The sequence below is a fragment of the Gracilinanus agilis genome, chromosome 4, assembly GCF_016433145.1.
Source record: "Gracilinanus agilis isolate LMUSP501 chromosome 4, AgileGrace, whole genome shotgun sequence".
NCBI classification, from domain to species: domain Eukaryota; kingdom Metazoa; phylum Chordata; class Mammalia; order Didelphimorphia; family Didelphidae; genus Gracilinanus; species Gracilinanus agilis.
This window is the reverse complement of record NC_058133.1, coordinates 159,471,838-159,488,134: the sequence shown is the minus strand read 5'-3', so window position 1 is coordinate 159,488,134 and position 16,297 is coordinate 159,471,838. Positions and strand designations below refer to the sequence as shown.

The 16,297-nt window shown below is 39.1% G+C and overlaps 1 protein-coding gene across 1 annotated transcript in view; it reads left to right on the top strand.

Moving 5' to 3' along the window:
• Positions 1–16,297, top strand: part of PGBD5 (piggyBac transposable element derived 5) — a gene marked incomplete at its 5' end in the record, with an annotated part of 161,532 nt that overhangs the window by 87,973 nt on the left and 57,262 nt on the right. Inside the window, one exon of the mRNA XM_044674991.1 lies at positions 13,522–13,949. Within this exon, the coding sequence (XP_044530926.1) occupies positions 13,522–13,949 (428 nt within the window). The remainder of the gene's footprint in view (positions 1–13,521; positions 13,950–16,297) is intronic.

Here is a 16,297-nt window from a genome sequence, read left to right as displayed (position 1 = left end):
ATTGGTTCCAAGGCAGAAGAGTGGTGAGGGCTAGGCAATGGGGGTTAAGTGACTTGCCCAGGGTCTCACAGCTAGGAAAGGTCTGAGTCCAAATTTGAACCCAGGACCTCCCATCTTTGGACCTGACTCAATCCACTGCCCCCTAGCCTTTCTTTTCTAAACTTTTCTTTTTTTATACCTTTCTAAGAATACACAAAACATAGTTAGCTATATACTCTATTCTGTATCAGAAACAGTAGCTTTGAAAGAATAATATGCCTTTCTTCAAAATAATAATACGAAATCATTTCTATGAAACAAAGTATAATCACTGAAGTTTCTATTTCATAACTGGCCATCTGGTTCATTGGTGCTACAGAAGATGGGCAGATACTCATGTTAGAGCTTTTAATAGTACTTCTTTCCAACCTATTTCATGTTTTCCATGGGAACACATTTTCCACTTTATAATGGTGTCAGTAGGAAATTATGATTTGCATTTTTAATTGTCAACTTGCTTTTATTGTCTATCTTTTCCATAGTAATAATGTGGTACTTTAGAGGGTATTTTTAGCTTTTCATCCAATTATTTTCTCATTTTATCCTCATGAATGCTTCATGCTATAGATAGGGAAGATGTTTTCCCCATTTGAAAGATGAGGAAATTGAGGTTCGAGGAGATTGTGATTTACCCAAGGCAGCAGCTAGACAAGAACAGAGCTAAGAATAGGACTAGGTGGCCTCACTTGAATTACTCTGCTTCTCACAGTGATGGATAACTATATTATACCCCACTTTTTAGGTGGGTGATGAGAATAAATTAAATTAGTAGTTCTATATATTCTTTTTTTTAAAGTTCTATATATTCTTTTTTTAAAAGTTCTATATATTCTTTATTTCTGAACAGAAAATGTGGATGCCCAATGAATTAGGAACTTAGTTATGTAACAGGGGTAGGTAGCACATTGATATATAACAAAAATAGATGTTTACATTAAAAAAAGAAAATTACCTTTAGTTTAAAAAATGAAAGTTTAGAGTCATTTATTTTAAAAATAGTGGGGACAGCTAAGTGGCTCAGTAGATTGAGAGCCAGGCCTAGAGATGGAAGGTCCTAGGTTCAAATATGGCCTTAGTCCCTTCCTAGCTGTATGTTCCTGGGCAAGTCACTTAACCCCCATTTGCCCAGCTCTTACCACTCTTCTGCCTTGGAAACAATACATACTATTCATTCTAAGATGAGAGGTAAGGTTTCAAAAAAAAAAAAAAAAGAAGAAATCTCTCTCTCTCTCTCATGTGTCATCTCAGTGATCTGGAAGATATCTTAAACAGAAAGAAAGGGGGCACCTGGGTGGCTCAGTGAATAGAAAGCCAGGTCTAGAGACTGAAGGACCTGGCTTCAAACCTGGTCTCAGACACTTTCTTGCTGTGCGACCCTGAGCAAGTCACTTACCTTCCACTGCTTTGCCCTTATTGCTCTTCTGCTGTGAAATTAATACATAGTACTGATACTTAGATGGCAAGTAAGAGTTTTAAAAAGGAGTCATCAAATAAGTTTGTATTTCCTGTCGTAAAGCATCTAATAATAATAACACCAACAATAATAAAAATCAACTTCATTTTTATTATGGGTAATTAGGGGAAAGAGAATGGTGTATACTCAGAACATAAAGATTCAGGAGGAAAATAGATATAAAAGCACCCATCTGCACTAAATAATAAGAGTGAGATATAAAATAATGGAAGCTGTTAGATATCACAATGGAGAGAGTGCTGGACCAGAAATCAGAAAACCTGGGTTCGAATCTGACCTCAAACCATTAACTAGCTGTGCGATCTCAGACAAGTCCCATAACCTCTGTCTGCTTCACTTTCTTCCACTATAAAATGTTAATAATTGGAGGATTTACTTCCTAAGGTTGTTGGAAGGGTCAGATGAGATAATGCTTATAAAGTGCTTTACCAGCCTTAAAATGATGATTATTATTAGCTATTATGATAAACTGTTATTAGCTTTTGGGGACCTAGACTGCACAATGGATAGAGAACTAGGCCTAGAGTCAGGAAGACCTGAGTTCAGATTCAGTCTCAGACACTTCCTAGCTGTGTGATCCTAGGAAAGTCTCTTTGCCTCAGTTTCTTAAACTTTAAAATGAATGGAAGAAAGAAATAGCAAACAACTCCAGTATCTTTACCAAGAAAACCCCAAATGGGACCACAAAGAGTCAGACACAACCAAAACAACTAAACAACAACAGCAACAACAAATCATTAGTTTTTAGCTAAGGTAATGTATCATTATGATATATATTATGCACATGTGCAGAATATATAAAATAGCTGTAATTAACTATTATGATAGTTATTAACTGATCTTTTTTATAAAAAGAAAATTTTATGTTCCCTTCTTATAGCATTTTCTGATATGACTGCTCCAGTTAATAAAGGTTATTATATTTATTATATTCATGTTTGCTACTATTGGCATAAGTGGGCATGCCACCTAAGAACCTAAAAATTCAAATCAGAGGTTGAATCTGGGCTGTAGACCTAAAGTTGCTAGCCCATTTTTTTTACATGCATTAGCATGATCTGATCTCTTTTCAATAACAAAGTCCAAAGGGCAGCTTCTCTATGTAACCAAAAGCAAATAAATAGAGGCAGAAATCATAGGAAATGGGTTTAGATTGCTGAGAGGGCTTCTACTTCAGCTGAGTGCTGAAATAATGGAGAATGGGGCGCCCACCACAGGGCTAATGATGAGTGCAGCCATGTAGTATTTATGTAGCACTTTGGCACAGTCTTCTGCAGTCATTAATTTATGATGTTGCTCCCATCAACCACCCTGTATTAGGAATGTGGGCAACACTAACTCTGATAATCTGCCATTCCCCAGATTCTTCTGGGAATGTCATTATATGTATTTGACAGGAACTGGAATTGGATGTCTCACATGAAATACAAACTGCTGAGTGAAATAAACTGTCTATTTCTGTAGGTCTGAATTTTTTAGGATCTTTGGATTCATATGGATGCACTTGTAAAATGGTCTATTTCTTTCTTTTTTTAATCAGGTTCTTTTATGGCATGTCGTGCATTTTCAGTCATTTTTCAGTTGGGTCTAACTCTTTGTGACCCTATTTGGGATTTCCTGGCAAAGATACTGGAGCAGTTTGCCATTTCCTTCTCCAGCTCATTTTATAGATGAGGAAACTGAGGCACACAGAGTTAAGTGATTTACCCAGTGTCCTATGGCTAAGTAGGTGTCTGAGGATGGATTTGTACTCACAAAGAAAAGTCTTCCTGACTCCAAACCTGGCCTCTATCCACTGTGCCACCTACCTGCCCCATGTCATATATACATGCATGTAAAGATTAATGCTTCTATGTGTGTATGAGTGCATGCTTCTTGTTGAATGGAATAGCCAAAGTTAGGTATTCAGTTCCTGGAGAAGTCAACTCACTTTACAATATTTGTTGGTCACTGAGTCCTATAGTTCACTTGAATAATTTAGCTTGTAGCTGCAGCAGCATGGCATAGTGCAGTGATGGGCAAACTTTTTAAAGAGGGGGCCAAAGGAAAGGAAATGTTCATCTGTTAGTCTGTTTCTAAAGCAACTTTTTCGAAGTTTCATTGTATTGTATCCTACTCATTGTATTTGTCAGATTAGGAATAATGTCGGTTGGCAGATAGAACATTTCAGGGGACCACATCTGGCCCACAGGCTGTAGTTTGCCCATCACTGGTGTAGTGGATCAAGAGCCAATCTTAAAGGCAAAAAAACCTGCGTTCAAGTCCTGACTCTGGTTGTATGATCACGTACAAGCCAATTTACCTCTCTGTGCTTTAGGTTCTAAGTTACCTAGCATCCACAGATCTGCTTTGGTGGAATCAATTTCTTTCATGAGGATCTCCCTACACAGATGAAATTATTCATCTGACAAAAAAATGAAAAAGTACAATTGCTAGCAGATTCCATGATGATTTTCTCATTTTCTCTATCTTCTTTGTCAAATCCTAACATGTAATGTTGTGCAGTCACATCCAACTCTTTGTAACCCTGTGATCTATATAGTGTGCTAAAAGTGCCCATGGGATTTTTTTTGACAAAGATACTAGAGTGGTGTGGCATTTTCTTCTCTAGTGATTTAAGGCAAACAAAGGTTAAGTGATTTGCCTGGATTCACATGGCCAATAAGCATCTGGGGTCAGATTTGAACTCAGGGTTTCCTGAGTTCAAGCCCAGCACCTACCTGCTTTGGTGTCAGAAGTGGGATATAAATTAGCTGCTTTTTAGCAGCCATCTGTCTTACTGGTTACAGACTCTAGTTCGGTGCCTTCATAGAAACTGAGTCACCTGCCTGAGCTCACATAGGTAAATAGCGGCAGAGTGGTTCAGATAACTGGATTAGAGAGTAGGAGTAGTCAAGGTAAATGCAATACCACTGCCAGAAAAAATAACTCAAAATATTCACCCTATTGATAATGGGATTGTCTTTCTATATGGATGCATAGGATGTATATTCTATGCCTGAATACATTTTTCCTAGTGAATATTAGAATGCAAGCTACCTGAGGACAAGAAACTCTTTGTTGGGTTTGCCCTTGCATCTCTACTGGCTAGTATAATGCCTCACATGCAATTGGTGTTTAAGAAAAATGCTTGTTGCATGGAAGAATTGCAACTGATACCTTTGGCTATTGCTCAAGTCATGATTAGTCTTTAAGCAAAACCTCATCATTTACTTCCTAAGGAACAAAAGGCCTGTGGAGTTTCTGGAAGCTTCAGATACAGCCTGTGGAAAGATGGTGTGAGAGCAGAATTAATCTAGACTTTTTTTTGTTTTTTAGAGTTTGTTATTTTTATGAAAAAAGAATATCACATGTAGGAAGCAGGTATGGGAAGGAGGTGAATAAAATGCCAGAATTAGCCTTTATTATAAAGAACCTTGTGTCCTGTGCATCATACTCAGGATAGTGTTTTAGGAAACATATATTTGAAGAAGAGGGTATATGGAGAGTTCAGGGAGGACTGGCACTTCTGGAGTGAGGGCTTGCTGAGTCCTTTTCAGGGCTGGTCATCCACGGTATATTCACAGTGGCCAGATCCAGTAAAACTATCTCAGCAGATGGGCTAATCTAGTGTAAAGCTAACTAACCTGTTGGGTGTAATGCAGGGTTTCTTGCATTGCAATATTACCCTAGGCAATCCTGGCAGTTATCAGAATGGAATTCTGGGGTGACATGTGCCAGATGCCAGGTGCTAACTGGCAGTTGGGCTGTGACTATATAAGGCCCTGCAAACCCAACCTTGGTGTTCTATTTTCCCTTGACCTCACCCAGACAATTTGCTATCCCTGACCTTTCCCCTTGGCCCTGGGTGGTGAAGGGAGGTGGATCATGGGTAGGAACTTAGATAGCATAGCCTAGTGGTTAGGGCCATCTCTAGAGCAACTCAACAACATCATCAGTGTACCTAGCTGATCAAATAACACCAAGCCAGAGTCTAGTTATCTCTGGCTGGGGGCTGGTTGCCCTCAGCCTGTCAAGACCCTTTAGGTCCTTTGCCAGCACCTGCCAGTTGCTCCTAGCAACAGCTTAGCAAACCTAAGCCCTCTTACCTTAGTTTTCCCTGTCCAGTTCAAATAAATCCCTTAGCCTTAATCTGTGAATTCCTGTGATTATTCTAACACCTTCAAGGCTAAGGAGACTAAGGGGAGGAGAGAATTTGAGAAGTAGGGGTTTACTTTGGAAGTGAAAGCTAAACCTTCATTGTTGGGAAGAAGTTTCCTGCTGGGCTCTGCTTTCACCCAATAGGGAGTCAGTTACCTCAGCAGGGAGGGACCTCCAACCCAACATCTTAAAGGAGCCTGCAGCTAGCAGCGGAGAGTCACTGGGCAGCTTAGCTAAGACTGCTCCCCTCTGATAACATCCACTCCAATCTCCAGCTAGTTTAATTACTGGATCCTAGGCCCCTGGTGACCCCTCATTACCATCTCCTCCTATCCCCTTATTACAAGGGGAATTAGGAGGATGCCTACCCCAAGCATGTGAAGACTTCATCTGGTAGAATGGGTGGATGACAACAATTTGTTCCAATGACCTTGGAGGTGGCTGAGGCAGACACTGTGAAATGCTTAGAGCTTGGTTTAGACGTTGAAGACACCAAGGTCATCCACTACATCCCAGGCCACGGCCAGCCATCCTGACTTTTGTTTTGCCACTGGACTCTCTGGAAGAGTGGGTGAGGCTAATAACTTTGTGCAACTAGGTTTCACTTAAATCCAACTCATGTGCAAATCAAGATGTCATCCTATGAGGTCATTGGTCCTTTTCAAAAACAGTATATCCTGGGTGATATCTCCCCCAATGCAGAGATCCAGTTGTTAAACATTTACCATAGGATACCTGCTTGTAATCCTTGTTTTAACTGGAGAATGACCCTCAATACAGTCGATAATCCAATGCAGATGACAGTATGATACAGTAGTACCATTTGGTGATGGATTTGAGAGCAAAGGGCCTGGATTCAAATCTCACTTCTACTTCATATTTCCTTTCTGACATCAGGCAAATTATTTACCCCACGTGGGTCTCAGTTTCTTCATTTGCAAAATGAAGATATTAGACCAGATGATGCCAGAGGTCTCTCTCAATCTGTAATCCATGATCCCTTATGTTACTTCTTACTTAGTCACTGGCAATGAAGTTGGAAATGAGAAGGTAGTGTCTAAAGCAGTTGATTGGCTCATTAGCCAGTGCTGCCAACAAAACAAAAAGGCCTCAGGTGCTCCACAAAGAGGTAACTTGTTCTCCCTCAACAACGATCCAGAAGAAGGGGGGGGGAGTAGAAGGGAAATGTTGATTGGTTTATAGCTGATGATAAAGAGCAGCTGCAGCTGACTCTCAGAACATTTTAATAAGCTATTTTCCTCATAACCCCTTTATGGAAAGTGATTGGAGGTGTTCAGATGGAGAAGAGTATTTCTGTTGTGATGCAGAGTGTTCTAGTTGTCATTATTATCCTTGCTCTGATTTAGCCTAGAGCTGAATAACTCATTTAAAAGGCCCCTCATTTTTTCATGCTTGCTTGTTACAAGGTGAATACCAACATATGCCAACAGCATGCTGGTTTAGACTGAATGGTGCATTCATTCGGCACATCTTTCAGTCAAAGCTTGGGGTCCTGAGAGAGGCCAGGCCATTCCAAGAGGATAAAGAAAATAATTTGCTCACTCTATAATAGGAATAAATATAAAGATATATAACATAAATATCATATGGCATGGACTAACTAGATCACTAGGTCTTTGGGGGCTTTCAGTGAATTGTTCAAAAGGACCAGTAACAGCCCTATTCACAACTCCTACTTCAGTGTATCTTCTTTTTAAGCTAGGGGTTGAGGGTGAAGGGGGAGCAAAAGAGGCCTGAGGTAGCAAAGTACTTGTTTTGTATGCCCAGCTCTTAGCACAATGCCTGGCACATACTTGTTATTTCTTTTTCAGTCATGTACAACTCTTCGTGACCCCATTTGGGGATTTCTTGGCAAAGATGCTGGAATGGTCTGTCATTTCCTTCTCCAGCTCATTTTATAGATGAGAAAACTGAGGCAGGCCTGGCATGTAATAGAACTTAATAAATGATTGTATCAAAGGACATGAAGGAAAATACTATTTTCCAGAATTTTCTATTCTTGCATAAGAAATGGGGGATCAGAACTAAAACCATCCAAACAAGAATTAGATCCTAGTTGTTGGGTCTTACTCATTCACTTACTTCTTGTCTTTAAGCCTTATATTCCTGCCAGGGAAGAGGAGTATATTGCTAGCTTGTAAGGAAAAAGCCAAATTCTTTTGAGAGTTCCCTCATTTCACAAGGGAAGAAACTGAGTCACAGAGAGGTGAGGTGATATATTTAAGATCATGCACATTTATAAATGGCAAAAAAAGGATTCATACTCAGGTCTGATTGAGAATCCAGTTTGAATTCCATATGTACCCAGCCCCTCAAATTCTTCAAGGCTGCTTGTTAACTGTTGTGAATCTCCTTTTTCCCTCTGAAGTAACCTTGGATGTTCTTTGTAGCTGGATTTTAGGTGTATAAAAATGTAGGGGGCATAGAGAGGGGAGAAGGGGAGAAGAGTATTATGATTTACCCTGGCTCCTGCACCTTTTCCAAAGGATAAGCCCATGCCAAATCTCTTTAATAAAAAAGGATGGCCAAGAAAGATTGCATCCTTGGGATGACTGGTTTTTTTTTTCCTCTTAAAGAAATTGATTTGTATCCACACCTATCTGGGACCCTTGACTGATTGAAACCTTGGACGATGCTGCCAAGCAATGTCTGCAAATCAGTGTGTGTTAATTCATTTTGAAATGGTCAGAGAATCAAAATTATTTTAATCCCAAATATTTATTCTCTGTTCTGTTTTGCTAGCTCAGCATGACATAGCAGTAAAAATTCTGGTTTTCCCTCTTCTTTAAAAGCTAGCCCTAAATAATGTATGATTTCAACTGCCTGTGATTTGATGCTTTAGCAAGACCTCAGGATATAGCAAAAGTATAGATGATTTCTGCTAAAGGAAGCAGGGGATCCTTGTTTTAGCCCAGGGCAAGAGGCAGGTCTTTTCATATTAATTTATGAGTTTGCTAATAGCCCACTGGTAAGACTTTTCACCAGATACAGAACTGTTGTTGCCATTTTCCTTGTTTTTTAATGTAATTTTGTATCTCGGGAACCAATTCTTCCTTAGACCAGACATCACTAGCTTTAGCCTACATTTGGTGGAAGTGAAGAAGGTGCTTGCATATTATATGAAATAGAACAAATTTGGACTTTACTAGTTGAGAAATGGAAAGAATATTGGATTTGACTATCTGGATTTTAATCCTGGCTCTGCTTTTTCACCACCCAAGTGATACCTTACCACCATGGACAAAGAACTTGACCTCTCTAGGCTTTAGTTTCTTCATCTATAAAATGGGTTGGAGATGGGACTTGGATTGGATTAGCTGATTTCTAACGTCCCTTCCAACTCTAAAACTATCATCCTATAATCTGTGAGTTAGAAATGAGGTTGAAATTTATCTTTGCTTAGCAGAACTTTTCTTGAGCGAGATTAGAAATTAGCAACAAACAAAATGTTCATGACACAAAGATTCTTGTTTTTCAAGTCTTTAAGAGGGCCTTGATTTAAGACTCTGCTGGAAAATGTTTAACAACCAGCTCTATAAAGGAAAATGTATTTACAACATACTTTTAAGTTTAATCTACATTATTAATATTTTCTTCACTGCTTTCTTAAGTATAGATAATCAACAGAACAATAAATCAAGCTTCAGTTTGTAGTTTGCTAATTCCCAAGGTGTAAATGTTCTCACTGAAAATATAACAATCAACTCTCATAGCTCCAGAACACACCTGGACTGATTTATATAGGAGCTATTAGGGACTACTATTACATGTTTTGTTAAACTAATTTGAATTACTATATGAACCTGAAAAACTGCATTTATTTAAAGATAGTCTTGAACGAGGAGAACCCCCTCTCTACCCACAAAGATTGAATAAATCAGTAATTATTAGACATTAAACATGACTCTAGAACAGTGGTTCCCAAACTTTTTTGGCCTACCGCCCCCTTTCCAGAAAAAATATAACTTAGCCCCCTGGAAATTAATTTTTTTCAAATTTTAATAGCAATTAATAGAAAAGATAAATGCACCTGTGGCCATCACTGCTCTCCTGGATTGCTGCAGCATGCACAAGGGGCGGTAGCACCCACTTTGGGAATCACTGTCTAGAAAATCATTTGATGATAAACTAACTTTTCCCCCCGTACACAGGAAAAGATATTCATCTGCCTAATTTAATCTAGGGGAGATTTTAAGGGAAGGAATCTGGGAAAACAGGAGCTTACTGGTAAAAGTCTGTATCCTTTAATAAGCAAAGTAATAAGATCAACCAATAAGCTTTTATTAAATGCCTACCATGTACTACACATTGGAAATATAGAGAAAAAAGAATGACAAGCTCTCTGATCTCAAGGAGTTCATAGTTCTTAGAGAAACCCCTGACTTCAGACATAGAATCAATACTGTGTGTTGGTTCCAAGGCAGAAGAGTGGTCAGGGCTAGGCAGTGGAGTCCAAGTGACTTGCCCTGGGTCAAATGAGTTTATAGTTTCTTGAGACAATATGTACACATAGAAGTATAGGCAAATAAATACAGGGAAATTTGGTGTGGGGAAGTTACTAGCAGCAGGAGGGGCTCAGGAGAGGCCTCAGTAAGGGAGGGCATTTGAACTGAGCTTTGATTTAGAAAACATTAGCAGGACCCTAAGAATCAAGCCGAATTGTTAAACGGGCTCATTGTCTCCCTTCTGCACTTCCTTTTTTTGTGACCTTTCCCCATCCCCAATCACGAATACATAACTTGTTCTTTTCACTTTGGGTCAATATTTCTACGGTTTTCCCAATTAATGGAGATGATAGGATTAGGTGCATCAAGAGACTGGCTGAAAGATAGTTCTGAAATTAGAGGCCATCTTGCAGGAAGGATCCAGGCTCTGGAATATTCCAGGTCCTTAGCAGAATCATGGCAGCGACACAGCTGATGTCCTCAAGTGAACCTGTACACACATAATGCCCCAGTAATGCAATTTAAACGGAAAAATTTACTTCCCTATAGTCCCATTTCTATAAAGCCTGGCATGACTTCTTAATTTACATAAGAGTCCAGATGTGTTCAGTTTAATATCTATTCAACAGATGTTTATTTTAGCCCTTATTATGGGTTTAGCACAACACTGGGTGATCTGGGGAGATACCAATGGAAAAAGAGTGATATTATCCCTACCCTCCATGAGCTTAGAGGTCTATTTTGACAAGACAGCAGTGCCTATGTGCTATTACTGCTGCAGAGATAATCTTCTGACTGCCTTGCTCAAAACTTTCAAATCCCTGCAGCCTACCAAATAAAATATACGCTTCTTAACCTGGTCTTTATGGTTCCTCACAGTCTAGCTAAAATCTCTTTTCCTACTCTGACTTCATAGAATTCTTGTTTGCATACTCTTCTAAAGCCAAACTGGACTGCTTGTCTCTCCAGTCTCTTCCTTATCATTACTAAGTATTGGTTCCAAGGAAGAAGAGCTATAAGGGCTAGTCAATGGGCATTAAGTGACTTGCCCAGGGTCACACAGCTAGGAAGAATCTAAAGCCAGATTTGAACCCAGGTGCTCCCTGTTCCAGGCCTGGAGCTCCATCCATTGTGCTACCCCCTTCTAAAAATGTCTTTGTACTTTTAAGTGGAGTTTTAATGACTACTTATAAATATTCAGAAAAAAATTTAGATGTAGCTTTTCTATGATTCTGTGACACATCACTATTTTCCAGTATATTTCAGTTGGAAAACATCATGGCACATAGGGAGGGCATAGAAGGCCAGCTTTGAAGGTGAGAAGGACTTGGATACAAATCCTGCTTTCCATAGACTATGTGACTCTGGATGAGTCATTTAACTTCTTAGGGCCGTAGACAACTCTCTGAGATTTAAAATTATAGATAAATTGTTAGTCTGCATTGGCGGAAGAAATTTCTATCCTGGGAGTTCACTACTCAGATGAAATTACAGGTCCTGACCCCACACTTCCCCCCCCCCCCCCCCAATTTGAACTTGTTCATATGTTGATCTACCCTAGCAGATTTTTAGATTTCTTAAATTGGCACTTGAAAATCTCAACTACAATCTCACCTACAGAAAGCCTGTGCAGAGGATAGTAGTTTTCCACATTTGTATCACTCAGTACCTTGTTTGAATTGAATTAGACTGAGGGTGATCAACAGAGTTGGGATGAATTTCTCACAAGGGAGTCTTTAGGCTAGGACTTGAAAGAAGCAATGGATATCAATTAGAGGAAAACAGACAGAAATCCCTGAATTTGGGAAGGAAAGAAGAAAATGGAATGAAGCAAAGAGTAGTATAAGAATGAATGAACTGAACCCTAACACAAAGTAATTGATAAATTGAGTCTGTTGACTTCCAAGTTTGTTATATGTAATATGTTACATAGTTTTATTTCCTACAATGATAGATCAGGGATCTGAAACTGTTACTCTTTCCTTTTGGCTAAGAAGCTGAGTGGAAGGGATGAGTTGGAGAATTTTTAGTTTTTTACTTTTGCAAAAATGTTATCTTTCCAGTCTGGGCTCACTTAGAGTCAAACTGGATTCCTTACTATCTCTCACCTCTTGTATCTAAGCTTTTCCCAAGGCCTGTTGATTTCATCTTTGCCATATCTCTTGAATATACCCTTTTCTCCTCTGACTGCCATCATTCTATGCCTGGATTATTGCCTGCTGGTAGGTCTGTAGCCTCAAGTCTCTTCTCTTTCCAAACATTCTCTGACCACCAAAATGGTTTTCCTAAAGTGCAGATCCAATTATGTCACTCAACCCCCTATTTCCCAATGGAAAGCCCGGTGTCTTCCTAATAAATATTCATTTTAGCATTCAAAGACCCTCATGGCCTAGCCCCCTCCTATCTTTCAGTCTTTTAATATCTTACTCATTACTACATACACTTCCATTTAGTGGCACTGGTCTCCTGGCTGTTCTATAAACAAGACACTCTTTTTCTCAGCTCTGGGTATTCTTCTCCCCCCATGTCTAGAATATTCTCCTTTCTTCACACCAACTAATGTCCTACGTGGCTTCCTATAAGTCCCAACTAAAATCCCACCTTCTAAAGGAAGCTTTTCTTTACCCTTCTTACTTCTAGTGCTTTCCCTCTCCTGTTTTATCTCACCTAATCTCCTATTTATCCTGCATATTTGTTGCTTTGTCTATAGTTGTTTGCATGTTGTTTCCCTCATTAGATTGTAAGCAACTTGAGGGCAATGAGTATGTCTTGCCTCTTTTTTGTATCTCTAACACGTAGTCCAGTGCCTGGCATGTAGTAGGGGACTACAATAAGGGGACCCACAGGCTATGTGACAGAGTAAAAATTTGTTTGATTAATTTCATAGAAATGTTGTCCTTTGATAAGATTATCAAGACTAGTATCTTATCCGCTACTTCAGTGTAGTGTAAGATTTAAATTAAAATCCAATAACTCCAAGTATTGTATTTTATAAGGTTTTTTTAAAATAATCACTTGAAGATAAAAAGACAAAAGTAAAGCCTGAGTAAAGAATTTTTCCTAACCGCATGAGTGGGAGAAGAGAGAAAAGAGGGCGGGGTTACAGAAACTTTATCTCCAAAATGTAAGGATGTAATGTAAGGACGAAAGTGGGATTCTGGGAAACAGTCCTGGGATACAAAATTCTAATTACATGGTAGGGTGGAATGATTAATTCAGCCCATTCCATTTCTTACATGTAAAAGGAGAGAGTTGAATTAAGTGATCTCTTAAGTCCCTCCTGGCTTAAAAACTATGAGCTTATGTTCCTTTGAATGCTGGGGTTGCCTATTTGTTATGGTTGTATTAAAGAAGTAAACAGATGGAGGTAATAAGTATTCCTCTTCCTTTTTCTGGGTTTAGGTCCAACCAGAAAGATGCCCCCCAATTCCAGTGCCATGGACTTCTTCCAGCTCTTTGTCCCTGATAATGTTCTTAAAAACATGGTGGTGCAGACAAACATGTATGCCAAGAAGTACCAGGAGAGGTTTGGGAGTGATGGGGCCTGGACAGAGGTGACCCTGACAGAGATGAAGGCTTTCCTGGGCTACATGATCTCCACAAGCATCTATCACTGCGAATCTGTTCTCAGCATCTGGAGCAGCGGCTTCTACAGTAACAAAAGCATTGCCCTTGTCATGAGCCAGTCCCGCTTTGAGAAGATCCTTAAATATTTCCATGTGGTGGCTTTCCGATCCAGCCAGACAACACATGGCCTCTACAAGATCCAGCCCTTCCTAGATTCCCTACAGTATGGCTTTGACTCTGCTTTTAGGCCTTCCCAAACCCAGGTAAGTGGACCCCTTTCCCCAGGAACTCTTAGAAGCTTTCCTAACCTACTGCTTCCTGTATATTTCCATGCTCTCCCAATTTTGTGTAACTTTTTTAGATTAGGCTGTGTTCAGTCTGTCCTGGAAGCAGCTTAGATGGTTATGGCAGGTAGGTGGTGAGGTGGACACAGCATTGGACATGGGGTCAGAAAGACCAGAGCCACAGCATTAATAAGAATCTAAGACAATATTAGAACTTGGGTTTTTCTAACTTGAAATCCAGCACTCAATTGGCTATGCCACTTGGTTGCTTCTCAGAATAGAAATCTCCTACTAATAGAACACAACTCCTAGAGAGTTTCCTAAGGCACAAAGGGGTCAAGTGACTTGTCCGAGGTTACATAGTCAATAAGTTTCAAAGATAACATTTGAACCCTGACTTTAAATCCATTACTCTATTTGCTATGCCTTGCTGCCTTATTCTGAAAGCAATAAAAAAATTTTTTTAATAATTTATATTCAACTTTGGAATTCACTGTGACTTACTTTGCAGAGCAGGTGATAGGGAATAGCAGACTTACCTTCCTAATTATGTTTTTCTCAGTCTAAATTTAGCATTGTTTTGCATTCTTTGAGCACACACCAACTTGCCATTTGGGGATGACAACTCAGAAACTTCTGGGATAGAAGAGGGAAGTCATATTGAGATTAGAAATATACTTTAAAAAATGACTAAGAGATGAGTATATGATATATTTTCCCAAAGACCCAAGCAGAAAAACAATGGATCTGGTAGTCACTGTTTATATCATATAAATGCTAACAAGTACACATGGGGATACACAGTGTGGATTCAGATACACTCCTCTTCTAACTGTTTTCCAACTCTCTGTCTTTTCATTGGAAGACCTTCATATGCAAAATCCTTTCCCTCTCACCTCCACTTCCTGACTTCCCTGGCTTCTTTAAGACTCAGCTCAAATCCCATCTTTTGTAAGAGCCTTTCCCAACATCCCTCTTCCCCTTCTCCTCAATCTCACAGCTAGAGCCTTCCCTCTGAGATTGTTGTTATTGTTATTTAGTTGTTTCAATCGTTTCTGACTCTTTATGATCCGATTTGGGATTTTCTTGCAAACATACTAGAGTGGTTTGTCATTTTCTTATCCAGATCATTTTTTTTACAGATGAGAAAACTGAGGCAAATAGGGTTAAGTGACTTGCCCAGAATTACACAGCTAGTAAGTGTCTGAGGACAGATTTAAATGCAGGAAAATGAGTCATCCTTACTACAGGCCTGGCACTTTATCCATTGCACTACCTAGCCACCCTTGCCTCTAAGATTACCTTCCAATTACTGTAAGAAGATAGACAGTTCCCATTATATGGTTCTATCTCGTACATATGCAGTTTTTTGCATGTTCTTTCCTCCATTATATTTTTCCTTCATTAATATAAGTTTCTTGAGGACAGAGATCCATTTTTGTCTATCTTTATAACCCCAGTGCTTAGTAAAGCACCTGATATTTAGTAAGCACTTAGTAACTGATTGACAAGTTTTAAATTCAGTACCTGCCTTACAGAGATCCTTTTGTTATGAGGTTGGGTTTGGGATTCTTCTACCTACTGTAGACCAGCTGTTACTGCTATTGATCATACTGCAAGGGCAAAACAATAGATAGCATAATGAATTGCTATCTATTGGATTTTTGGTGTGTCTTCAGTTGTCAGAAAATCAAAACTGGAAAGGAGGGAGCTCATTCATTCCCCTGCCTCAAGGCAAGGTAGATACTTAGCATCCTAGGAATCAAGCTGTTTATTTTCTTCTTACATATCCAGTAAGTATATGATACAGAGTCTCTTGGTGATACTTCCCACTGTTTAGAGTTAGGAAATTCTTGCTGAATTAAAACCCCATTCTCCCTTGTTTTGCCTTTGTTTTGATGGGAACAGGAAATACAGGTCAAGATGGAAACTGATTACTTTGGATCTTTTAGCTTTTCTTTTATAAAGCATATTTATTGATCAATTAAGTTTTTATTATGCACATACTATGTGCCAGGCTTTGTGTTAAGTTCTGGGGATATAAAGACAAATATGAAACAATCTTCACCCTCTAGGAGTTTACATTCTACCTGAATTTAAATTATGTTTGGTGTTCTCTTCTTAGCCTTGTCTAATTTCTCCATTCTCTAATACTTTATTTTGAATGATCTGTGATTTCTTTATCAGTGTGAATACTTTGTTCACTTAGTATAAATCACCAGTTTCAGAGTGTTTAGAAGACCTCTTAACCTTTTATGGGTTGCCCTGGTCCAAAAATTCATTGATCCATAACCATTCTTCTGGTGATGAGCCTCTCTGCACTTATC